At 44.9% G+C, this 25506-nt stretch overlaps 1 protein-coding gene across 1 annotated transcript in view; it reads left to right on the top strand.

Moving 5' to 3' along the window:
• Positions 1-25506, top strand: part of REEP1 (receptor accessory protein 1) — a 125535-nt gene that overhangs the window by 62999 nt on the left and 37030 nt on the right. The window contains exons 2-4 of the mRNA XM_064268812.1: positions 2957-3029; positions 19263-19339; positions 23376-23496. Of these exons, the coding sequence (XP_064124882.1) occupies positions 2957-3029; positions 19263-19339; positions 23376-23496 (271 nt within the window). The remainder of the gene's footprint in view (positions 1-2956; positions 3030-19262; positions 19340-23375; positions 23497-25506) is intronic.

Genomic DNA, 25506 nt, shown 5'->3' with positions numbered 1-25506 from the left:
CAGAGGATTGGCCTTGCTCGCCAAGGCAGCGGACCTGGCTTGGAGGCAGGCAGACTGGGCTGAGTCCAGCCCATGCTTCCCCCTAATGATTCCAGAACCTCGGACAGAACACGGCTAACTGCTGTGTGCACTGGTGTCCTTATCTGTCAGACAGTTTCCTTTATTTAGTCTGTCAGGGGATGAAATGAAAGGACACCTGTGATGATCCCATGATGACAGCTGTGAACAGCCCCAGAGAGCAGCCATCTTAGACTTAGAGCTCTCTCTCCGACAGGCAGGGACTCAGTGACACATTGATGGGGTGCCTGTTGGGGAACTAAAAATGTTACTACGTGAAGACATTGGAAGAAGAAGAAAAAAGAACATGAAATTACTAAAGAAAAAGCTGAATAAGAAAGGGAACATAATATATTCATGATATCTGACTTGGTTCTGTAGTGAATAGAAGTTATTTAGTCCTCATAATGGAAAAACTTTTGTAATTTTAACTAAAAGTAACATAACTATATTATGGGGGTGGAGCAGGAGGAAGCATATTGCATAAGAGATCTATGTTGACATCTGTTAGAGTTAGGAACAGAGAATATTTAAAATGGATAAGTGATAAATAACATGGTATGAGTATTATTTAGAAACATAGAGGTAACTATGAGAAGAAAAAAGCCTAAAGAGTGTATAGTGGTTGCCTCTGAGGAGCAGAATTGGGTTGGTGATAATTATTTTTCATGTACTTGTTACTATATTTATTTACTTATTACTTTGAGAAAAATGAAATTAAATGATATTTGAAATGGAAAAAGTAACTATAATTATGCTAATTATAGGAAACCTGAGAAGAAGAAAACAACCCTAATTCTACCACCCAGACTTCAGGTTTTGCTGCATTTCCTTCAGCTCATTTATAACACACACACACACACACACTTTTTAAAATAAAATTGAAATTATATTGCATTTAAAAAAGAAGAAGAAAAAGAAAGGATGCCTGTTAAGTACTTAGTGCAGGGCTCCTGTGTGTCGAGTTAACAAAACCCTTTCTCCTTCAGCATCGGAAGCTGACTCAGTTAATTTAACCTTCCGTTTTTCCCTGGAGACCTGATAAATGTGGATGTCAGTGAGTTACCCAGCACATGGCTCATGGTCAAGCTGACCCCTGATGGGTAAACTGCATTGGGCCTGGGAGTTCTGTGGAAGATCTCTAAATGCCTAAAGAGGGACCCATGGTTCTGGGCTTCCCTGGATGTGGGGTACAAGGCTGATTCCTTGCAGGGACCCTGGAAGTGCGTCTGTGGGGTTGTTGAGGAGAGGCTGGCTCCTGCGGGCATGGAGTCTTGAGCCAGGGTGGCTCCCGTACTCAACCACGTGGTCAGCTTTCACCTGAATAGAGACCTGGGTGACCTCATCAGTCAGGTGGAAAGATTAAACCCTCCAACTCCGACATTCTGTCAATTCATTAATTTAAAAAAAATGGCTGAGAGTTTGTTAATGGTGGTGGAATAATTGTACAACATGAAAATGTAATCAATGTCACTGAATTACACATGTAAAAATTGTTGAATTGGCAAATGTTTTATTATGTATATGTGTTGTCATGGTGGTGAGGGGAGTGTGTTTCAAATGCCAACCTTTGGGCTAGCAGTCAAGCACTTAATAGTTTGGGCTAGCTAGGGAACTTACTGTGTGGTAGATGCTGGGGACACCGTGTTGACAAACCAGACTCATTCTCTGCCCCTCAGGGTGCTTACAGTCCAATGAGGGAGATGTTCCTTTCATCAAAGAATCACACAAATGATAGTAAACCACAACCCTGATGTTACCGACATTGTGCTGAGAGTATACTGGGGAAGGTCAGGGAAGGCTTCCATGAGGAAGTGATAATTGAGCTGGGAACTTGATGGGCAAACAGACACTAACCAGACAAAGAAAGGGGAGGGAAGACCCCTGAGAGAGAGAAGAGCATGGGCTTGTGGGAGGAGAGGGTGGTGGGAGGAATGGGGTGGTAGAGCTATGCCAGGCAGGTCCTTGGAGGCAGGGCTGAGGGTCAAGTTACTCGTGACCAGCGCAACCCAGGGTGCACTAATGGATGGATGTCTTGCCCTCCTTTGTGTGGGCCTTAGTAGCAGGGCAAGAAGTGACTGGTCCCCAGCAGTCGCTCTGGGCTGGTGTCATTAATTCTCTTTCTCCAATGTAAGAGCACGGACAAGCAGGTTAAAGCAGCGGGGGATGTGTGTGGCCAGTAGAGGGACTGGCCTGATTGCATTTGTAATTGGAAAAGCTTTTCCTGTTTGCAGAAAGTCCCTGGGTGGTGCGATCAGTTTGCTACCAGCTGCTAACCTACAGGCTGGAGGTTTGAACCCACCTAGTGAAACCACAGAGGAAAGGCCTGGCAGTCTGCTGCTGTAAAGATTACAGCCAAGGAAACCTTATGGGGCAGTTCTGCTCTGTAACGCATGGGGTCGCCATGAGTCAGAATCAACTCATGGCCAGGATGCTCTGGCTGCAGGGTGATGAGATCAGGTCTTAGCTCAGAGAGTGAAATCTGGAGGAACTTTGAGGGAAGAAGGAGAAGGAAGGAAGCCTGCGGTGTGGGTGGTCTTTAGAGAGCATCAGGTGGGGATTAGCAGCAAGAGAAGAAAACTGACCTTCAACTTCAGGGGTCATGGCTGCCCACCTCCCATTTTTGGCTTCTGTGACCCCAAACCAGCTTCCTGTGTTGCCAGTCGCAAATTGAAGGCAGGTGTGTGTGGAGTTGTTTAACAGGAGATAAAGGTCCCCAAGCACGGTGGCCTGGCCGTGAGCAGAAAACCCTCAGGGCATGCATAGGAATCAGTCAGACCCACACCAGCGTTTTCTGTAGCTTGGAGAGATGCTCCTGGCATCGAGACAGACATTTTCCATCAAATGAGATGCCTGAAAATCACACTTTTCTTTCTCTCTCTCTCTCTGTCCCCTCCAGGCTTATATTTGGCACCCTTTATCCTGCGTATTATTCCTACAAGGCTGTGAAATCAAAGGACATTAAAGAATATGTAAGTGACACTGCTTTCTTGAGGGGGAGTGGTGGTGGTGGCTGCCGGGGTGAAGTTGGGGAGGCTGAGGTGAGGTGAAGGTGTGAAGTAGGGGGACAAAGGTGGCTGCCGTCCCCTGTGTGGGCTTCAGTGTCAGAGCAAGAAGTCCATTCAGTACTCTTCTCACTGTGCTTACCTGCTGTGCCCCTGGGATCCTCTCCCTTATCTTTAGGACTAGAGTGTTGAAGTGAGGAAAGCAGAATGGTAGGGAGAGGACGTGGCATCTGGAATCAGGAGGCCTCCTGCTCTACCACAGCACCTTATGGCCTTTGTGAAAGTGAATCCACCTTTCTGAGCCTCAGTTTCCTTGTTTGAAAAGCACTCTGTAAACCATAAAGCACCTTTCAGGCATCGTTCCTGGGAGATTGTCTGGCTCGGCGGGGAAGAACACGGGTCCTAGAGTCCCAAAGGTCTGGGTTCAGGTCCTGGCTCTATGACTCTGGGCCCTAACTCAGTTCTAGGATCGAGCACTCCATGAGTGAAGCCCTATTGCTTCATAAGCTTTTCGAGGGCAGAGGCTGTTCATCATCACATTTCTGTTTCCTGCAGCACCTAACAGAGGGCTGAGCACAAGGAAGGGGACCCGGGGACATTCACTGAATGGAGGACTGTATTAATTACTGTTGGGTGATTTGGGTACCCCAGTCACAAGTCCTAGCTGTGCTGGATGCCTTCGGGCAGGAGAGCCATCTGGGCAACCCTGATTTACAAAGACCTGTGTGGGATGGGCTCAGAGAGAGAAAATGTAGGACAGAAAACCAGGTCAAAGTGAAAAACATATGGGATTTTGGCATTAGAGACCCAAGGTCAAGTCCTGGCTCTGACATTTGACTAACATTTCACTGATGCAATGCTGGAAAAGTAGCTTAACTTCCAAGAGCATCAGTTTCCTCATCTGAATGGTGGAGTAGATAGCAACGATCCCAGCCCTCGGCGTTAAGAGGGACAAAGGATCATTGCTTTTCCTCTCTGCTCAGAAGCTGTTACTTGGCCAGTTTGGTGTAGGTACAGAAATCATTCAAAGTGGGGTCAGCAAGCTCTTTCCTGCTTAAGATTTCCCAGGATGCCTTTATGATGAAACCAGCCACCTTTAGACCAGCTGCAAACAGAACTCGCCCTCTTCCTGTTTTCCAGAACTACTGGCCTGGACTTGCATTTTGCTGCTACCAAGCAGGGGACCCAGACAGGGGCATTTTCTCCTCTGGAGACTGGCCCCCTGGTATGTGTAAAGGAAGCTCAGAGTGCAAAATATAAATAGCTGTTAAGTTGTAAGCACAAAACCTCATAATTCTTAATTGATTAGGCAGCCTCTTCCAGGGGACACTCTCCTGACCCCTTCCAGCCCATGGTACAGGGAAGCTGTACCAGGTAAGCTGGACTTGCTGGGGTCACCACAGTTCAAGGTCTGATCCTCTGTTTTACAGGGGCAGAGACTCAATTCTGTCAGCTCATCCAGGAGAGATCAAGCCCTGCTAAATTGTTTTGCCATGACTGAACTCACAGGAGGCTGGTTTATGACTAGAATGGCAATTCATTAATTTAGAGCGGAAAATATCACTGACAAGCAGAGCAGCTGTTTGTGTTGGCTGGCGAGCACACACTTTTCCCAGTAGGGAAAGCTTCTTGAGAGTTGCGATTAGAAGGTTTCTTGGAACGGGACCCATACCTCACACCATACACAACAACTAATTCAAAATGGATCACAGACCTATATATAAAACCAAAAACTGTAAAGACCATAGAAGAAAAAATAGGGTCAATGCTAGAGGCCCTAATGCGTGGCATTAACAGGATACAAACCATAACTAACAATGCACAAACACCAGAAGACAAGCTAGATAACTGGGATCTTCTAAATCAAACACTTATGCTTATCAAAAGACTTCACCAAAAGAGTACAAAGAGAACCTACAGACTGGGGAAAAAATTTTGGCTATGACAAATCCAACAAAGGTCTAATCTCTAAAATCTACAGGAAAATCCAACACCTCTTCAACAAAAAGACAAATAATCCAATTAAAAAAATGGGCAAAGGATATGAACAGACACTTCACCAAAGAAGACATTCAAGGAGCTAACAGATACGTGAAGAAATGCTCACAATCATTAGCCATTACAGAAATGCAAATCAAAACTACAAGAAGATGCTATTTCACCCAACATTACTGGCATGAATCAAAAAAGCAGAAAATTAGAAATGTTGGAGAGGCTGCGAGGACACTGGAACTTTTATGCACTGCTGGTGAGAATGCAAAATGGTACAACCATTATGGAAAATGATATGGCACTTTCTTAAAAAGCTAGAAATAGAAATACCATATGATCCAACAATCCCACTCCTAGGAATATATCCTAGAGAAATAAGAGCTGTCACATGAGTAGATATATGTACACCGTGTGCATTGCAGCATTGTTCACAATAGCAAAAAGATGGAAACAACCTAGGTGCCCATCAACAGATGAATGAATAAACAAACTGTGTACATACACAAATGGAACACTACACAACAATAAAGAACAATGATGAATCTGCAAAGCATCTTACGACTTGGATGAGTCTGGAGGGCATTATGCTGAGTGAAATAAGTCAATCACAAAAGGACAAATATTGTATAGACCACTACTATAAAAACTCATGAAAAGGTGTACACACGAAAGGAAACAATCTTTGATGATGACAAGGGAGGGAAAAGGTGGGAGGGAAAAACACTGAATAGACAATAGATAAGTGGTAACTTTGGTGAAGGGTAAGACAGTACACAATACTGGGGAAGCCAGCACAACTTGTCCAAGGCAAGGCCATGGAAGCTCCACAGATGCATCCAAACTCCCTGAGGGACCAAATCACTGGGCTGAGGGCTTTGGGGACCATGGTCTCAGGAAACATCTAGCTCTATTGGCATAACATAGTTAATAAAGAAAATGTTCTACATTCTACTTTGGTGAGTAGCATCTGGGGTCTTCAAAGCCTGTGAGCAGCCATCTAAGATACTCCACTGGACTTACCCCATCTGGAGCAAGGGATAATGAAGAAAACCAAAGACACAAGGGAAAGATTAGTCCAAAAGACTGATGGACCACAAGCACCACAGCCTCCCCCAGACTGAGTCAAGCACAACTAGATGGTGCCCAGGTACCGCCACTGACTGCTCTGACAGGGATCACAAGAGAGAGTCCCACACAGAGATGGAGAAGAATGTAGAACAAAATTCTAACTCACACAAAAAAAGACCAGACTTAACTGGTCTGACAGAGACTGGAGAAACCCCAAGAGTATGGCCCCTGGATACCCTTATAGCTCAGTAATGAAGTCACTCCTAAGGTTCACCCTTCAGCCAAAGATCAGACAGACCCATAAAACAAAATGAGACTAAATGGGCACACCAGTCCAGGGGCAAGGACGAGAAGGCAGGAGGGGACAGGAAAGTTGGTAATGGGGAACCGAAGGTCAAGAAGGGGAGAATGTTGACCTGTTGTGGGGTTGGCAACCAATGCCGCAAAACAATATGTGTATTGTTTAATGAGAAACTAGTTTATTCTGTAAACCTTCATCTAAAGTACAATAAAACAAATTAAGAAAAAAAGCTTTCTTGATAAAAATGGAATTGGAAGAAAGGAGCTGTAAAGATGAAGTGGCAGGAGAGGTGACTGACCTCCTCTCACTGCTACAAGGAAGGAGAATCAAGATCAACTGCCCAAGGCTGATTCCTGTGAGGCTGAGGTCAGACATGCTTCCGCCCTCCAATCGTTTTACCAATTCTGACACCAACCATCCCTCCCACAGCACTCTCTGCTTCTCTGCTGGGTTTGATAATTAGTTGCAATGGCCACACAGAACTCATAGACAATACTCCCTATTATGGGGTTTATTAGGGAAGTAACAGGTTACAATTCAGGTTCAGGAATGCCCAGGATACAGTTCTTCAATCAGGACAGCCTCTTCCCAGCCATGCTGGCAGACAGGTCTCTCTCTGGCTCCTCGGCCTCTGCGCTGCTCAGGCAAGTGTTGCAAAGGCTTTTAGCTCTGCCAGTAAGTGCCCGGAGGCACCCCACTCCACCAGTAAGTCTTGTGCCTGAAAGTGTTCAGATCTCTCGCTCTGTGGGTCAGAAAGCCCCACTGCAGCTATCTCGCACTATTCTGTTCTCCTGATTCCTCCTGTCTCGAACTGCCATCTCTCGTTGTCTTCCATGTTACTGCAGCTCCTCTCTGTGTCTCCTGGATCTAGGAGGTTCTCAGTGCAAGGATCCTGAGTCCAAAGAACATGCTCCACTCCTGGCTCTTCTTTCTTGGTGGTGTTGAAATCCTTCCTTCCTGTGTCCGGGGTGGCTCGTTTTATGCCTAGTGGGATGGTAAAACTGACCAATCCCCTCATTAGGGTTCCATACACCTTATTTGCATGGTCCCACCCCAACAAGGGTGCCATGCACCTTATTTACATTATTAGCAAGCTATCCAATCCCCTTGGTGGGCCACAAGGACCTCATTTATGTAGTTTTGTGCAGTCATTTGGTGGGAGTTACAAAGCCTATGGCTAGAAGGGCCATATTAAGCAATTCACTGCATCACAGGAGCTGACAAGTGTTAAGGGAGACCTTCCTTCTTTGTCTGCACTCACTCACACATGCATGTACACACACAAACTCGCACATTCACACATACATTCACACACACACATTTACACATACACACACACATTCACACACACACAACACAGACACACTCCCCCCACACATGCACACCACACTCCTTTGTTTCCTTCTGTGTCCTCCTTTTAATCAATAGACCCATCTGTCAAGCGAGAAACCTGGTGATTTCCTTAGACTCCTGCCTCTTCCTCACCACGCAACCACATACACGTACCCTGTTGGTGACTAAGACCCTTTAACTCTATCCTTTTAATAATCTCTCCTTCTCTCCTGCCACTCTCTTAAATGATGTTCCCATTATTTCTTCCCTGGATTGTTGCAATAGCCTCCTCTATTAGTTTTTTCAGGAGCCCTGGTGGTGCAGTGGTTAAAGTGCTCAGCTGATAGCTTATAGGTCGGCAGCGAATCCACTAGCCATCGCTCGGGAGATACATGTGGCAGTCTGCTTCCGTAAAGATTTACAGCCTTGGAAACCCTTTGGGGCAGTTCTACCCTGTCCTATAGGGTAGCTATGAGTCAGAATTGACTCAACAGCAGTGAGTTTGTTTTTGGTATTAGTTTTTTTATTGTCACTGTAACAAACTTAATGACTTAAGACAACTCAAATTTGTTCTTACAGTTCTGTAGGTAAGAAGTCTAAGGGGTCTCACTGGGCTAAAATCAAGATGTAGGCAGGGCTGCATTCCTTCTGGAAGCTCCAGGGGAGAATCCATGTCCTTGCCTTTTTCAGCTTCTAGAGGTGGTCTGCATTCCTTGGCTCGTGGCCCCTTCCTTCATCTTTAAAGCCAGCAACATTACATCTCTCTGATCTTTCTTCCACAGTCATAGCTCTCTCTGACCAGCACTGGGAAAGTTACTTGCTTTTAAGAATTCATGGGACTAGATTGAGCTCACCCAGATACCGAGGATAATCTCCCCATCTGAAGATCCTTAACTTAATCAGATCTGCACAGTCCCTTTAAGATACTCACAGGTTCCAGGAATTAAGACATGCGCATCTTTGGAGGGCCAATATTCTGCCTAACCCACCTTCTCACTGGTTCTCTGCCACTTCTGCTTTCCACTTAGCCTTCAGAAGCCTTTTGAAAATGGAGATTTAATCATTTTATTCCCCTGGATTTTTTAGTGGCTGCTTATCACCTGCAAGATTGAGTCTAAACTCCATGATACCGTGTGTAAGACTGTTCTTGATCTTTCCCTGTCCTACCTGGTGAAGGGAAAGACAGTACACAATATAGGGAAAGTCACCACAAATTGACCAAGGCAGTCATAGAAGTTTCCTAGACCCATCCGAACACTCTGAGGGACTGAGTGACAGGGGCTGAGGGCTGTGGGGACCCTGGTCATGGGGGTCATCTAGGTCAGTTGGCATAACATAGTTCATAAAGAAAATGTTCTACATCCAACTTTGGTGAGTAGTAGCATCTGGGGTCTTAAAAGATTCCAAGTAACCATCAAAGATACATCTGCTGGCCCTCAAATTTAATGACCTGCCTGAGACTGGAGGGACCCCAGAGGTCATGGTCCCTGGACTCTCTGTTAGCCCAAAACTAAAACCATTCCCAAAGCCAACTCTTCAGACAAAGATTAGACTGGCCAATAAGACATAAAATGATACTGGTAAGGACTGTGCTTCTTAGCTTAAGTAAACACATGAGACTGTGTGGGCAGTTCCTGTCTGGAGGCAAGATGAGAAGGCAGAGAGGGACGGGAACTGGTTGAAAGGATATGCGAAATACAGAGTGGAGAGGAATGTGCTGTTACATTGTAGGGAGAGCAACTAGAGTCACATAACAATGTGTGTATAAGTTTTTGTAAACTTTCACTTAAAGCACACACACACACACAAATCTACTGACCCTACCCAGTATGGGGCAAAGGAAAACGAAGAAAACCAAAGACACAGGGAAAGATTAGTCCAAAGGACTAATGGACCGCACGTACCACAGACCCCACCACCCTGAGCCCAGAAAATCTAGATGGTGCAGGCTACCACACCAGCTGCCCGAACAAGGATCACAATAAAGGGTCCCAAACAGGATGGGAGAAAAAATGTAGAACGAAATTCAAATTCAAAAAAGAAAAAAACAAAGACCAGACTTACTGGTCTGACAGAGACTGAAGGCCTCCCAAGACTATGGCCCCCGGACACCCTTTTAACTCAGAACTAAACCCACTTCTGAAGTTCACCCTTAAGCCAAAGATTAGACAGTTCTATAAAACGAACAATAACACACGTAAGGAACATGCTTCTTAGTTCAGTCATGTATACGAGACAAAATGGGCAACACCTGCCTAAAAGCAAAACACGAGAAGGCAGGAAGGGACAGGAAGAATGGACAGATGGAAACGGGGAACCTGGGGTGGGGAAGTGGAGAGTGTTGACACATCGCAGGGATTGCAACCAATGTTACAAAACAATTTGTGCATAAATTGTTGAATGAGAAACTAATTTGCTCTGTAAACTTTTACCTAAAGCACACACACAAAAAGGACCCAGAGGTTTGGGGATGAGAAGCAAAACTGTTACGAGTGGGTAAGACCAGGATTTTCCAACTTTAACTTGCAGATGAATCACAGGCGATCTCATTATGCAGATTCTGATTCTGTAGTTCTGGGTCGGGGCCTGAGAGTCTGCATTTCTAACAAGCTACTGGGTGATGCCAAAGCTGCTGCTGCTCTGTGGACCACACTTTGAGTAGCAGGGAACTAGGTATTAGGCTTAATCTTAAGAAACATCACCCTGATTTTCTTGGTTCCTGAACCTTTGTAATCTGACTAAGGAGCAGCACCTTATGTTGGTCACTGGTTCAGAGAAGAAACATGTCCTTCAGGACAGCACATCCACCTCACCAAATGCCCACCTGGTTCTCTACCTGAACCCTCCAAGCCCATTGTAGCATTGTATAAAGCCAGCTGCTTCAGGGTGGTGGGGTAGGTGATAAGACCAGTGACTTCCAAAAGCAGCCACTCAGCTGCTGACCGAAAGGTTAGGGGTTCAAGTCTGCCCAGAGGTGCCTCAGAAGAAAGGCCTGGCTATCTTCCTCTGAAAAATCAGCCACTGAAAACCCTACAGACCACAGTTCTACCCTGACACACATGGGGTCGCCAGCAATCAGAGTCAACTCTATGGCCGCTGGTGGTTTTTAATCAGAAGCAGTGTTGTGTAGGATACATCAGAGTGAAAAGGGCTCTCATTGGGTCCACAGATTGTTGGATGGCCATCAGAAGCATGGCAGCAGGAAAGTAAGTCCACATGCAGAATAAATGAATGTCCCAGAAAAGAGCCTTTGCTGCCCTCTCTGTGAGGGAAGGGGCCTCGTGTAATGAACCTCCCACAAGGAGGCTGGCTAGTGCATCAAGAAACAGCACTTGGCTGTTTGGCTACTGCTGCTGGCAAGTTGGTCTCTGAGCAGTGGTCTTGGCCGGGTCAGCCTTGGTGAGAGGGCCTCCATGTTGCTGAGCCCATGTGCTGCCTCCATCCCTTTCACATGGCCACTTCGTACATGAACCTGTTGACCAGGCACTGAAGTACCTGAGGAAAGAGGATGGCTGACATCCACAGGGTTGGCCATCTCATTCCCCACCATGGGGACCTTAGCACAATGGACAAATATGTGCATTCTCTGTGCCCAGGTTAGCATCGTTCTGGAACCTCCTCAGTGCCAGTCTCTCAGCCTTCCCCTTCCAAGTACCCATCACCTAGCCAAACCCTTCCATGGTAAATCAGTATAAACGTATTATTACCTCAGAACAGTTCTTCTTCCAGGCTGAGTGCACTGGAAAGTTCTGCCCAAGGGGGGATTTTGCTCTCCACTTTCTCAGGACCATCCCTGACTCTACAGCCGTCCACTGGGAGCTCATGGCAGCAAATGGTAGGCAGTCATCTGTAAACCGGGATCAGAATTTTCTTCTGTCATTTGGTCATAGCGAATTCCCTGTGAGGTCGAAGCAGGGCCAAGATGTGAGGGAGTGTGAAAGGCTCAAGAAGTACCCATGTGATTAGTGTAGAGAGGGCCAAAGGTGAGATGAGGCTAAAGAGCTGTCTAGGTCTGCTACCTCCACAGCCCACAGGGGAAGCCTCTCCCAGGCTACCTGAGGCCCTGAGGGCAGTGTCTAATGGTGCCAGCCTCTGTGGCTCGTGGAAGGTCTCAGGCCCTGCTCCCCACCCTCAGTTCTGAAGTCTCTTGCTATGGCCTAGGGTCCCAGCTCTGTCCTATCTCCTTATTCCTGGATTCTGCCCCTGACCAGTCCAGGGGGACTCCTCAGTCGAGCTGTCCACTCTCCACTCCAGAGTTGCTCTGGATATTACCTCTCACATTGGCTGTAATGCCCTCTCTGTATTCTGGTTGCCATCTGCCCAGGTTTCCCCTCATCTTGCAGGGAGTTTGGATAGAATCGCTCTAACCTAGCAAGTTCTATTCTAAACCTTGGAAAATGAACCATCATTTGATTTTTCTCAGGCATGATGGGAAAACCATTTCGTAGTAATTTTAGATGAATGTGGTTTCCATCTTTGAGTCACCAGTGTTCCATTGACCTTGTGCGCTCAGTGAATCATTCTCAGACCCTTCTTATTGCATGAAAGCACTTTTAAATGTAAGGAGGCATGATGGAGACTTTTTTTTTTTTCTTTTCTATGGCTCTGTCATCTCTGTCCACAGCCCCAACCTCCCTCCTGAGCTATGGTTTTGACTTCCAGCAACCTACTGACATTCTTCCTGGATTTCCCCTGAACCCTCAAACTACCTCAGCCACAGTGGGGCTTGTCTTAGTCATCTAGTGCTGCTATAACAGAAGTACCACAAGTGGATGGCTTTAACAAAGAGAAATTTATTCTCTCACACTCTAGTAGGCTACAAGTCCAAATTCAGGGTGCCAGTTCCAGGGGAAGGCTTTCTCTCTCTGTCAGCTGTGGAGGAAGGCCCTTGTCATCAATCTTCCCTTGGTCTGGGAGCATCTCAGCACAGGAACCTCAGGTCCAAAGGACACACTTTGCTCCCGGTGCCATTTTCTTGGTGGTATGAGGTTCCCATGTCTCTCTGCTCACTTCTCTCTTTTGTATCTCAAAAGAGATCAGCTTAAGACACTACCTAATCTTGTAGACCTCATCAGTATAATTGCCACTAACCCATCTTATTACATCATAGTGGTAGGATTTACAACATATAGGGAAATCACATCAGAAGATAAAACGGTAGACAGTCATACAAGGGAATCATGACCTAACCAAGGTGACAGATATTTTGGCGGGGGTGGGGGGGATACAATTCAATCCATGACAGGGCTCAACCTCTTTCCCCTAAATTGGCTCTTTCTTTTCTTTCTTGCTAGTGTGAGTGGCCTCATAATTATCAGTCATTCATGCCCCTCCCACCATCTTGCCAAACGTTTCAGCCTAGGTATCCATCCCACAGGCCCTCATGGAGATATCTGTTGCCTTTAAGCTGTCTGGTTCTGTCTTTTCTTCTCAAAAAGTCACCTGGACCAGTATCTCCCAGAGTGTGTTCGTTTCCAGCTTTTTTGAAACCATCCTTTCTTTCCCACTCACAATGTCAACATTCTAATTTGGTCATTTTTATTGATTGCCTACTCTGTGCCAGGAAGTGTTTGGAGTGCTAGGGGTATAACCATGTGTAAGGACTGGTTTCCACCCTCAGGGAGCTTACAGTCTAATAAGAAAAAGCAGAGGGATAATTGTTGATTGTTGCTGTTGGCATTGGTTCTGACTCATAATGACCTTATATCAGACAAAACGTTGCCTGGCCCTGCACCATCCTCAAAATTGTTGGTATATTTGAACTCATTTTTGCAACCACTGTGTTAATTGAAGGCCTTCTTCTTTGTCTCTGACCCTCTACTTTACCACGCATGATGTCCTTCTCCAGGGACAGGTCTCTCCTAATGATGCGTTCACAGTAAGTCAAAACAGTGTGCTGTTATGATAGGGGACATGAAGGACACTGTGGGAAGAAGAAGAGAGGGTACTTGACCCAAACTTAGGTACTCATGCAAGGCTTCCTGGAGGAAGTGACGTTTAGGCTGAGATCAGAGGACTGAAATCTGGAGGTGAAAGAGGACACTCTCCTCAGGGAATTGAAAGAAGTTTATTAGCTAGAGCAGAAAATGCAAGAGGGTGGAGGTAGGGAGGAGCAATTATAATGGAGATAATTAGAAGCCAGTTCCTGCACTATCTTCTAAGCCAGTTTAAGAAATTTGGACTTTCTCTCTTAACAGCACTAAAGAACTATTAAAGGTTTTAAGCTAGGAAGGAGAATCCTCAGATTTGGATTTAAAAAGATGCAATTCTAACTGGCCACCACTCGTCTGTCAGTTTGTCATACTGTGGAGGCTTGTGTGTTGCTGTGAAGCTGGAAGCTCTGACATCAGCATTTCAAATACCAGCAGGGCCACCCATGGTAGACAAGTTTCAGCAGAGCTTCCGGACTAAGAGAGACTAGGAAGAAGGACCTACCTCACAGTCTACTTCTGAAAAACTGTCCAGTGAAAACATTATGGACACCAGCGGAATATCATCTGATATAGTGCTGGAAGATGAGCCCCTCAGGTTGGAAGGCACTGACAACATGACTGGGGAAGAGCTGACTCCTCAGAGTAGAGTTCACCTTAATAACTTCAGTCTGGATGGTTCTTTGCCTTGTCTTCATGTTCATGGATCTTTTGTTGTGTCCAGTCTGCTGTCGATCTCATCCAGTAAATTTTTTTTAAATAATTTTTATTGAGCTTTAAGTGAACGTTAACAAATCAAGTCAGTCTGTCACATATAAGCTTATATACACCTTACTCCATACTCCCACTTACACTCCCCCTAATGAGTTAGCCCGCTCCCTCCTTCCAGTCTCTCCTTTCGTGACAATTTTGCCAGTTTCTAACCCTCTCTACCCTCCTATCTCCCCTCCAGACAGGAGATGCCAACACAGTCTCAAGGGTCCACCTGATACAAGTAGCTCACTCTTCATCAGCATCTCTCTCCAACCCATTGTCCAGTCCCTTCCATGTCTGATGAGTTGTCTTCTGGAATGGTTCTTGTCCTGGGCCAACAGAAGGTTTGGGGACCATGACCACTGGGATTCCTCTAGTCTCAGTCAGACCATTAAGTGTGGTCTTTTTATGAGAATTTGGGGTCTGCATCCCATTGATCTCCTGCTCCCTCAGGGGTTCTCTGTTGTGCTCCCTGTCAGGGCAGTCATCGGTTGTGGCCGGGCACCATCTAGTTCTTCTGGTCTCAGGATGATGTAAGTCTCTGGTTCATGTGGCCCTTTCTGTCTCTTGGGCTCATAGTTATCATGTGACCTTGGTGTTCTTCATTTTCCTTTGATCCAGGTGGGTTGAGACCAATTGCTCGTCCAGTAACTTTTATTTCAGATAGTTTTTCACATGTAGGATATCATTTGGTTTGAGGTTTTTTGGTTTTTTTTTTTTAAGTTTTCTTCTCTCTCCTAAATCCCTATCTCTTCACTTACTAAAGCCATCTTTTTCTGTAGATTCTTTAACATGTTTATGCTTAAAAAATAGTGATACTGAACCCACCCTTTTCTTTCTAGGGTAAATGTCTTGGTAAGTAGTGACAAACGAAACATGTAGTTTTCATACAAAGATTCGTTTCTTCGTTAACGTAGGCTCGTTGATTTTGTGTTTATCCACTTATAAATGACTCAACTTATTTTGCCTAGTTGTTTCAAGATAATTAAAGTGTTTGTAAAAAAAAAAATTAGTGCTTCTAATTTTAGCTTTTTTTAATAACAGCTTTATTGAGATATAGTTCACATACCGTAGAATTCGCCCTTTAAAATTGTATAATTCAGTGTTTTTTAGTATATTCACAGAGTTGTACAACTATCACCACTAATTCTAGAGCATTTTTATCACCCCAAAAAGAAATCCCGTACTTATTTGCAGTCACTTCTTATTGCCCCCTCCTCCCAGCCTCTGGAAACCATAAATCTGCTTTACGTGTCTATGGATTTACCTCTTCTAGACATTTTATATAAATGGGATTGTACAGTACATGATCTTTTGTGAATAACTTCTTTCAGTTAATGTTTTCAAGGTTCCTCCATGTGGAAGCATGTATCAGTACTTCATTCCTTTTTATGGATGAGTAATACTCCATTGTGTGGATATGTCACATTTTGTTTATCCATTCCTTAGTTGATGGTCATTTAGATTGTTTCTGCCTTTTGGCTGTTATGAATAGTATTATTCATGTACAAGTTTTGTGTGGACACATGTTTTCAATTCTCTTGGCTTTATGGCTTCCTTTGTTCTGGAATTTTTCCCTCTCAATTTCCACAGTCTCTGGAATTCTCATACTCCATTCTGCAATTCCTTAGGCCAATAAGACTGTGGTTTTCTGCTTTCGACCCATCTACCCCATGATGGGCAGACTGGGGAGTACCCTCAGCCACATCAATCTGCATTTAACCCAGTGTCTTTTCCTTATTTCAAGGGTTGAATACTTTCTGATTTCTTCCTACTTCGGATTGCTCTCCACTGCCTTCAAACAGTTGTTTTTTAAGTATTTTGTACAGAGTTTATTATTGTTATTGGCAGGAGAGTGAGTTAGTCCAGTAGAAGCTACTCAACCATTACTGGAAGCCAGAAGTTGCAGGCAAGAGAGTTTGGATTTTTATTCTGCAAGCTGGAAGATTTTTAATGGGGTAGTGGTGTCATGAGTTCATGGCTTTGTAAATTATACCACGGTGGTGGTTTATAGGATAGGTTGATGAGGGGAAAGCTAGGAGACAAGGGAAGCAGTTAGCAGATTCTTGCAGTAGTTCAGAGGAGAGGGAATAAAGGCCTCAATTGGAGGAGGGAGACAGTGGAAATGAAGAGGGATCATCAGGTGGGAGAGATTAAAAGAAAGATCTAGTTTTTGAGATGGGCCATGGGACCTTGTCTTAGTTTTTCGGTGCTATTTTAACAGGAATACCACAAATGGGTGGCTTTAAAGAAGAGAAATTAATTTCAGTGCAGGAGGCTAGAAGTCCAAATTCAGGGCACTAGTTACAGAGGAAGGCACTCTTTCTCTCTCTCTCTGTTGGGAAGACCCTTGTCTCAGCTTCTCTAGCCCCAGCGTTCCTCCGTTCCTTGGTGAGCTTCACGTAGCATCTGTCTTCCCTCGATTGTGCTTTCTTGTTTCTGTGTCAGTGCAGTGCTGCTCTTTATAACTCAGAAGTGATTAGGTTTAGTGGGAATGAAAAATGGTACAACCGTTATGGAAAACAATATGGTGCTTCCTTAAAAAGCTAGAAATAGAAATACTATACAATCCAGCAATCCCACTCCTAGGAATATATCCTAGAGAAATAAGAGCTTTCACACAAATAGACATACGCACACCCATGTTCACTACAGCATTATTCACAGTAGCAAAATGATGGAAACAACCTAAGCGCCCATCAACAGATGAATGGATAAACAAACTATGGTACATACACACAATGGAATACTATGCAACGATAAAGAACAATGGTGAATCTGTGCAACATCTCACAGCATGGATGAATCTGGAGGGCATTATGCCGAGTGGAATAAATCAATCACAAGAGGACAAATACTGTATGAGACCACCATTATAAAAGAACATGAAAATGTTTCCACACAGAAGGAAACAATCTGATGGTTATGAAGGAGAAGAGGGAAAAACACTTAACTACATAGCAGATAACTGTTAACTTTGGTGAAGGGTAAGAGTACACAGTACTGGGGAGGTCAGCACAACTTGACCAAGGCAGAGTCATAGAAGATTCATAGATACACCCAAACTCCCTGAGGGATCAAGCTACTGGACTGAGGGCTGGAGACTATGGTCATGGGAGACATCTACCTCAATTGGCATAACATAATCTATAAAGAAAATGTTCTACATCCTACTATGGTAAGTAGCATCTGGGATCTTAAAAGCCTGTGAGCCGCCATCTAAGATATACCCACCTGTCCCTTCCCGGCTGGAGCAAAGGAGAATGAAGAAAATCAAAGACACAAGGGGAAGATTAGTCCAAAGGACTAATGGACCACAACTACCACAACTTCCACCAGACTGAGCCCAGAGCCACTACATGGTGCCCACCTACCACCACCGACTGTGCTGGCCTGGACAGACTGGGAGGCAAATATAGAACAAAATTTAAATTCACACACACACAAAATAATAAGACCAGGCTTGCTGGTGTGACAGAGACTAGAGAAACCCCAAGAGTATGGCCTCCAGATACTCTTTTAACTCAGTACTGAAGTCACTCCTGAGGTTCACCCTTCAGCCAAAAATCCAGACAGATCTATAAGGACAGTGGAGCCCCTAGTGGCACAGTTGTTAAGCATTTGGCTGCAAACCAAAATGTCAGCAGTTCGAATCCACCAGCCGCCCCTGGAGACCCTATGGAACAGTTCTACTCGGTCCTATAGGATCACTATGAGTCGGGATTGACTTGACAGCAACCAGTGTGGTTTTTGGTTTTATAAGGCCAGCAATAACACACATGAGGAATGTGCTTTGTAGTTCAGTCATTTATTCGAGACTGATTAGCACACTGGCCCAAAAGCAAAGACGGAAAGGCAGGAAGGGACAGGAAAACTGGACGAAAGGAAACAGGGAACCTGTGATGGAGAAGGGGGGAATGTTGACACATTGCGGAGTTGGCAGCCAGTGTCACAAAACAATTTATGTATGAACTGTTTAATGAGAAATTAATATGCTGTGTAAACCTTCACCTAAAGCACAATAAAAAAAAGTGATCAGATTTAGGACATACCTTTCACTGACAGAACCTGACTAACATAACAAAGAAAACCTTATTGCCATGCAGGGTTACATCCACAGTATTCAAAAAGAAACAAAAAACCTGTTGCTGCTGAGTCAATCCTGACCCATAATAACCCTGTAGGACAGAGTAGAACTGCCCCACAGGGTTTTTAAGGCTATAAATCTTTACTGAAGCAGACTGCCACGTCTTTCTCCTGCAGAACAACTGGTGGGTTCAAACCACCCACCTTTTGGTTAGCAGCCATGTGCTTAACCACTGCAGCACCAGGGGGTTTAGGATTCCAGCACGTTTTGCGGGGAAACAACTCAATCCATAACAGACCTCCTCACAGGAAGATGTTCTTAATTGACCAGCGAGCATTACCAGAGAGCCTAGCCTGGTTAAAGTTTAGTCCAGGATGTGTCTCTGCAGAGGCCTGGGGAGTTCACTCACCTGACCTTAGTCCTAGAAAAATGACCTGACTGAATCCCAGGTCACTCCTAGTCTGCAGGTCTCCCAGGGTCATCTGAGGGCTCTAGAAGGCACCCCAGGTCTAATTGACCCTTAGCCAGGGGTCAGTTGGGAAACAGTTTGCTTCCAGCTCACAGGTCTGGAGTGGAACCGGACAGGTTGGAGAAGAGGGGTTACAAGTGCAGGCTGCAGTGCCTGGACACACCTCAGCAACAACTGTCTGGGCCTGTTCTTCTTGATGATGGGCAAGGTCGAGCAGCCAGTTATCCTTGACTTTACCTACTGGTTTTGTTTCTTTCTCTTTCCAAAGGTGAAATGGATGATGTACTGGATTATATTTGCACTTTTCACCACAGCAGAGACATTCACGGACATCTTCCTTTGTTGGTAAGTACTCTAGGAATTGGAGGACATTCAGGGAAGATTTGCCTCACCAGAGAGAAGTGGGAAATGTCTAGAACCAGCTTCAGACTTTACCTCAGACCAGAGACAGAGGTGTGGGGGGGTTAACTGGAGCATTTTAAATCATTTCTAAGAGCTATTCTTCCAGTACATATTTATTGAGTGGTCTTGTATGCAGGTATTATTCTAGAAACCAAGGATAAAGTGATGAACAAGACAGAAGAATTATGGGTGGCCATTGATGAGTAATGATAAAGAAATTTGAAGAGAGGCAAAGCTCTGATCCCCTGTAAGATCTTGTTCATTCTCCCATTGTAGCTTGTGGCTGGGGTCACCTGTTTGCCTTAGTTCTCCTGCTAGGCGGTAAACCACTAAGAGCGAAGACATGTCTAACCAGGCTTTGGTTTCCCTACAATTCCTAGTACATACCTTTCACGTAGTAGGTTTTCAGTAGAATTTTTCTGACTGAACAAATGAATGAATGAATCAATACAAAAATGAATCAATGAATAGCTAGTGGCTATTTTTGAGTAGAGAAGTGGGACAGGAAAAAAGCGTGAGGAAATAAATTGAAAGAAAATGTAATAATTGCTAATTACAGTCGAATGCAGTCTTGAGATTCTAGTTAATGCTAATAAGGCTAGAAGGGACACCCCCCCCCCTTTAATCCAAAGCTCTGGAAAGGTCGGGAATTAGCAGGCTATAGCCACTTCCTTTTTTCTCCTCTAGACAGTTAAGCCAGCTTTTAGCCTACAGAATAAGTACATCCCTTTGTGATTCTCTGATAATCAGCTGATTTGGGGTTTCCCTGGTCCCCAGGTAGTTTCAGAGGAGATTCCATCACCCAAGGTGAACAGGGAATGCAGAGTAAGGCTCCCTTGTGTTACTGGGAGGGCAGCACCTGAATGGGCAGGCCTGGAAGCCACCCCATAAGTCTATTATCGCAGCTTGTCATGGGAGACACTGTGCCTGCCAGGCAAGGGAAGGCCTGGGTGTGAAGCCAGGAGGTTGGGAGGCAGGAGATTTGTAAAGACTGCATCAGTGAGGATAGGATATACAGGAAAGAACCCAAAGAACAAAGAGCGTTTATAACAGGCTGGCCAGGGAATAAATGAGGCTCAGGCAGCCCAAGAGGGCCACTCAGAAACCAAACTGCAAACTCACCCCACAAAGCCCTAATCCCCATAGATTGCGGCAGGCTCTCAAAGGTACCCACAGTCTGTTGTACGCTTTGAGGGCGGGGCTGGCTATGGGGAAGCAGGTTCTCTCACGCATTCTGCAAGGAAGTACAACCTCTATCTGCGTACAAAATGCACAGGAATGCCACTTCTGTGTATTTATTCTAAAGATACCATCGTATGTGTGTGTAAAGAAGTGTATGGGAGGAGGTCCACTGCAGCTCTGTTGTCGTAGAGGTCCACTCATGGGGCCCTGGGCAGATGCTGGTTCATCCATGCACAGCCATTGAGAAGAGTGAGGCAACCTCCACCTACTAGTTTGAGAGAGTCTCCAGGATAGATTGATAGGCTTGATGGTGCGTGCGTGTGTGTGTGTGTGTGTGTGTGTGTGTGTATGTGGCGAGAAGGAAGCAAGGTGTAGGAAGGTGTGTATGTAGGGAAGTTTCATATACCTGCTGTTGTTAGTTGCTGTTGAGTCAGCTCTAATTCATGGTGACACCATGTACAACAGAACAAAGCGCTGTCTGTTCCGACACCATCTTCACAATTACGAGGAGTCCATTGTTGCAGCCACTGTGTATTTTGAGTGCCTTCCAACCTAGGGGCTCATCTTCCAGTACTGTATTGGACAGTATTCTGTTGTGATCCATAAGGTTTTCATTGACTAATTTTCAGAAGATTGTTAGGCCTTTCTCCCTAGTCTGCCCTACTCTGGGAGCTTTGCTGACACCTGCCCACCATGGGTGACCCTGCAGGTATTTGAAATACCAATGGCGTAGCTTCCAGCATCATAGCATCATGCAGGCCACCACAGGACAAAAAACTGACAGACAGGTGGTGGTATATAAACCTACGTGACTGTATATGCCATAGTCTACCTCTGGAAGAACACATAAGAAACTGATAACAGAGCTTGCTTTTGGTAAAGGGACTAAGGGCCGGGGGGTGGGGGTGGAAGGAGACTCTTAGTTGTATGTTTTTTAAAAACTTAGTTGTATATTTTTTTAAAAAGCACATCTTTTACGTAATAAATAAGAGAGCCGCAGTGTGACAGGTCCCCTTGGGATTGTCTCTGTATCTCGTGTTGATGCCTCAGCTTGCCAGATTCATTTGCTTTCCCCTTGGGGCGGGCAAATAGTTGTTTTCAAAACAAGATTTCTTCCTTAATCGCCAGGTGTTCAAATGTGGAGAATCACGGCCTTTGTTCCTTCAGCCCCGTCTCTTTTCTGGCTGTAAAACATTATATATATCTTGCCATGAAAGTTTTCCCTAGTTTCTGGGGGAATATCTGAGGCAAGCCTGTCAGAGGCAGAAAGCAGGAGACCTCGATGAGGAAAGAAAAATGGGTAGAGCAGCTAATTTAGCAGAGTCTGTGTGAGAGAGGGAAACGCTGGTGGTATAGTGGTTAAGTGCTACGGCTGCTAAGCTGAAGGTTGTCAGTTCAAATCCACTAGGTGCTCCTTGGGAACTCTATGGGGCAGTTCTACTGTGTCCTGTAGGGTCATGACTGTGAGTTGGAATCGACTTGACGGCAACAGGTTTGGTTTTGGTTTCTGTGTGAGAGAGTTAAAGGGCTCTGAAATGGCTTGCTAGAAGCTGCTTTTTATTTCCCACTCCTTTATGTCTAGGAGGAGGACGCCAGGAAGGAATTTACTTTTCTAATACCTCGGGCTAGCACAGGTCTTCTTGTTATTTGCTCTTACAGAGTCCTGTCCTTTTCCCTCATAGCATCAGGGCTGCTAAATATGGTCATACAGGTTGTTCACATCACAAGATACCTGGCTGAGGAGGCAGTTGGAGCTGAAATCCAGACCAAGCTTTGTGCGCCAAGCCGGGTGCCCACAGAACTGCATCTACGTGCAGGGACTGGCTTTGTCTAGTGGATGCAAAGATGCCATGTGGGCTAGCAGGAGCCCTTGATAGCACTTAGCTCAGGTTTCTATTATACATTATTTGTGATGATTTGATGAATTTCTGTTTCCCCAACCGGACTGTAAGTTCCGAGGGTGCCAGAAGCTTGTCTATGTCTCCCACTAGACGGGAAACTCTGAGAGGGCAGGGATCAGGTCTTCTTTGCTCACCGTTTTATCCCCAATCCTTAGCACAAGCCGACACATAGGTGCTGGGTAAGTGTCTGTGGAATGAGTAAATGAATGGGCTCAAGTGTATGCAGGACTTAAACTCCAGAAGAGTGTGTTACCTGTACCCTAAGTCTTCTTTCTTTTAGCACCAAAAAGATTAAGATCCATTTGCCTGCCATTGACTGGGGCAGGGTGAGTAGCACCCTATTCCCTGACAAGAGCTGGGTTCCTGTTCTCTGCCTCTGTTTGTGCCAAGAAGGCAGCCAAGAAGAGGGTGGCTTTTCTGGAGGCTGGAGGCTGGAGGCACCAGCCTGTCTGGAGGCTCCTTGTCAGCTCTGCTCCGCTGTACTTGCTCCTGGTGTTGGTGCCTTCTTGGCTCGTAAGTAAAGAGTGAATGACTATGTGCGGCACAGACTGGCCTTCAGATTCTGCTGCTGGAGCTGGGGCCCTGGCTTTACCCTAGATGAGTACAGCCTGTCCTGTCAGGAGGCTCCAGCTGTGGCCAGGCGGGACATAGAGTGATTGCTGGAAAGAACCTGTACCTGATTTGCTTTGACAACAGAAGAAAATAGGAACTGGACTTTCAGAGAGAGGCCTTGGGGTTGTTGTGGGTCTGCATGTGTGGAGAAAGGAGATGTCCAGGAGACCTGGCAGTGATATGCAGGCAAGAGAGGGACCCCTGCAGCTGGGGTCTTGTCTGTCATGGGCCCAGGGCAGCGTTGCTGAGAACCTAACGAGATGTGTGTTTTCTTCTCTCTCCAGGTTTCCATTCTATTATGAACTAAAAATAGCATTTGTAGCCTGGCTGCTGTCTCCCTACACAAAAGGCTCCAGCCTCCTATACCGGAAGTTTGTACATCCCACACTGTCTTCAAAAGAAAAGGTAACTTATCCCACTCGGCCTTTCACCCCTTCCGGCGAGGGATATCGTTTAGGGAGTTGGTGCTTTGCAGGTCAGTGGAACGGTTATATGGTTGCAGGAGACCCCTTGGTTGGCTCTTATTTACCCCCAACAAGTTGTTCCTTCTAGTCTTATTTTTTTTTTTTTAGAATATTTTTCTGATATGTTTAGAAATAGTGGTGAAATTCTCTGAAAGATGTTATTTGTCTTATTTATTGCAAAACATTTCCGTGAATTGAAACAAAATAAAAACTTCACTCTCAATTCAACCCCCTCAACTGAATTGCCTTCCTTTTTTTATGCTGGAAGCCCCTGTGCTTTTGCAGATAAGATTTTTTACATAGACTATTTAAACTTTTACACAGACCATTTTAAAAAATAATAGACTTTTTAAAACTTAGCATAGATACAATATTTGTGTGCTGAGATCTGAAACATGTTTGTACATAATCCATTGCTGCTTGGTCTTCATAAAGATCTACAATGATGAAACTGTCCCCCTACTGCTAGCATGGAGTTTAGTTCCTTCTTTTGACTTATTCTTTTAGAATAAATTCTCAAGAGTGGGATTATTGGATCAAAAGAGTCGAACATTGAATAATTTGTTAACTGTGTTGTATTACTCTCTAAACTGATAGGTAGGACTCTCTAACATAAAATAGGAGCACTATGAGTGTCTTGATATATTAATTTTTATTGTTCCTAAAAGTTGAATAATTTGGGCTTCTACGGGAAGGCTTTGGGGAACATATCAATTGAATGAGCAGGCTACTGTAGGCGTTTTGAAGCTGCTTTAGGAGCTAGGACCACGGCACCTCCCATCTCAGAAGGGTGGACTTTGAGGCATGGAGAGCTCTGTCTGAATCTGTTATTAAATCCCTGCACTTCTTCCCTTTCCCGAACGTTGGGCTGACCATGAAGCCGCCAGTGTAATTTTCATTGAAGTGAAGTGTCTGGCTCTCAAGAGCTGCCAAGAATCACTTCTCAAGTCAGTCAGGGGTCACAATTAGAGGACTTACTGCTGTGTTTTCCTGGGGAAGCTTAAACAGGGAATTGAGCAGGGAGATGACTAACTCCCTCTGCAGCCCTCAAAGCACAGGAAGTGCACTAACGTGCTGAACTTCAAACAAGACTGAGGCCAAATGTCATTATCTTACTGAACTCTGAAATGAGCTACTGTAAGTCCAAAGCAGCTATTTGCATACACTACCACCACCACCAACAAACGACCCAGAACAAAAAATTGAATAAACCAGTTGATCCAAATTTGAACTAAACCAATATTTTACTTTGGAGACCTCCACCCTGTTTTTCCACCACATCTTCACCTGGTTGTATGGTGCTGGATGAGTTCTGGTTTCTGCTTTCATTTTAATACCTGTACAATGACCTCCCTTATCAACAAAAATAAGTCCCATTTCTTTCTGCTTTCTAATCTCTCCCATTGACGTGCATAGTGATATGCTGGGATACAGAATGAAATAGCTAGGGGATAACAGAGTTTTAGAGATCCAAGGGCCCCAAGCCCCTTGAAATGAGGAAGATACCAATGGTTATCATTTATGGAAACCAGCCACTCTGTTAGATACTCTACTGGAATGAATCTCATTTAAACTTCATAGTACTCCAGAGTACGTTACAATCATAATCCTCATTTTTCATAAGATGAAATTGTGCATAAACTAAAGCCAAACTTGTTGCCATTGAGTCAATTCCAGCTCATAGCCGCTCTATGGTACAGAGTATAACTGCCACTGTGCCAACATTTTGGTTAGCAGCTGAGCTCTTAACCACTGCACCACCAGGACTCTGAAATTGTGCATGGATAGGCTAAATACATTCCAAGGTCTGCCAGCCAGTTAGTGACATATCAAGGTTAGACACTCAATTCTTAGCATCCTTCCCACCTGAAGTTCTTTCTGTGTTCTATAGAGGCTGTTACAGAACGGCAGGATGGTCCACATCTAGGACCCTCTACAATCTCTCTGGAAG

Source organism: Loxodonta africana, chromosome 15 (assembly GCF_030014295.1).
Source record: "Loxodonta africana isolate mLoxAfr1 chromosome 15, mLoxAfr1.hap2, whole genome shotgun sequence".
NCBI classification, from domain to species: domain Eukaryota; kingdom Metazoa; phylum Chordata; class Mammalia; order Proboscidea; family Elephantidae; genus Loxodonta; species Loxodonta africana.
Note: the sequence above shows the minus strand (reverse complement) of the source record. Positions and strands in the feature narration are given on the sequence as shown.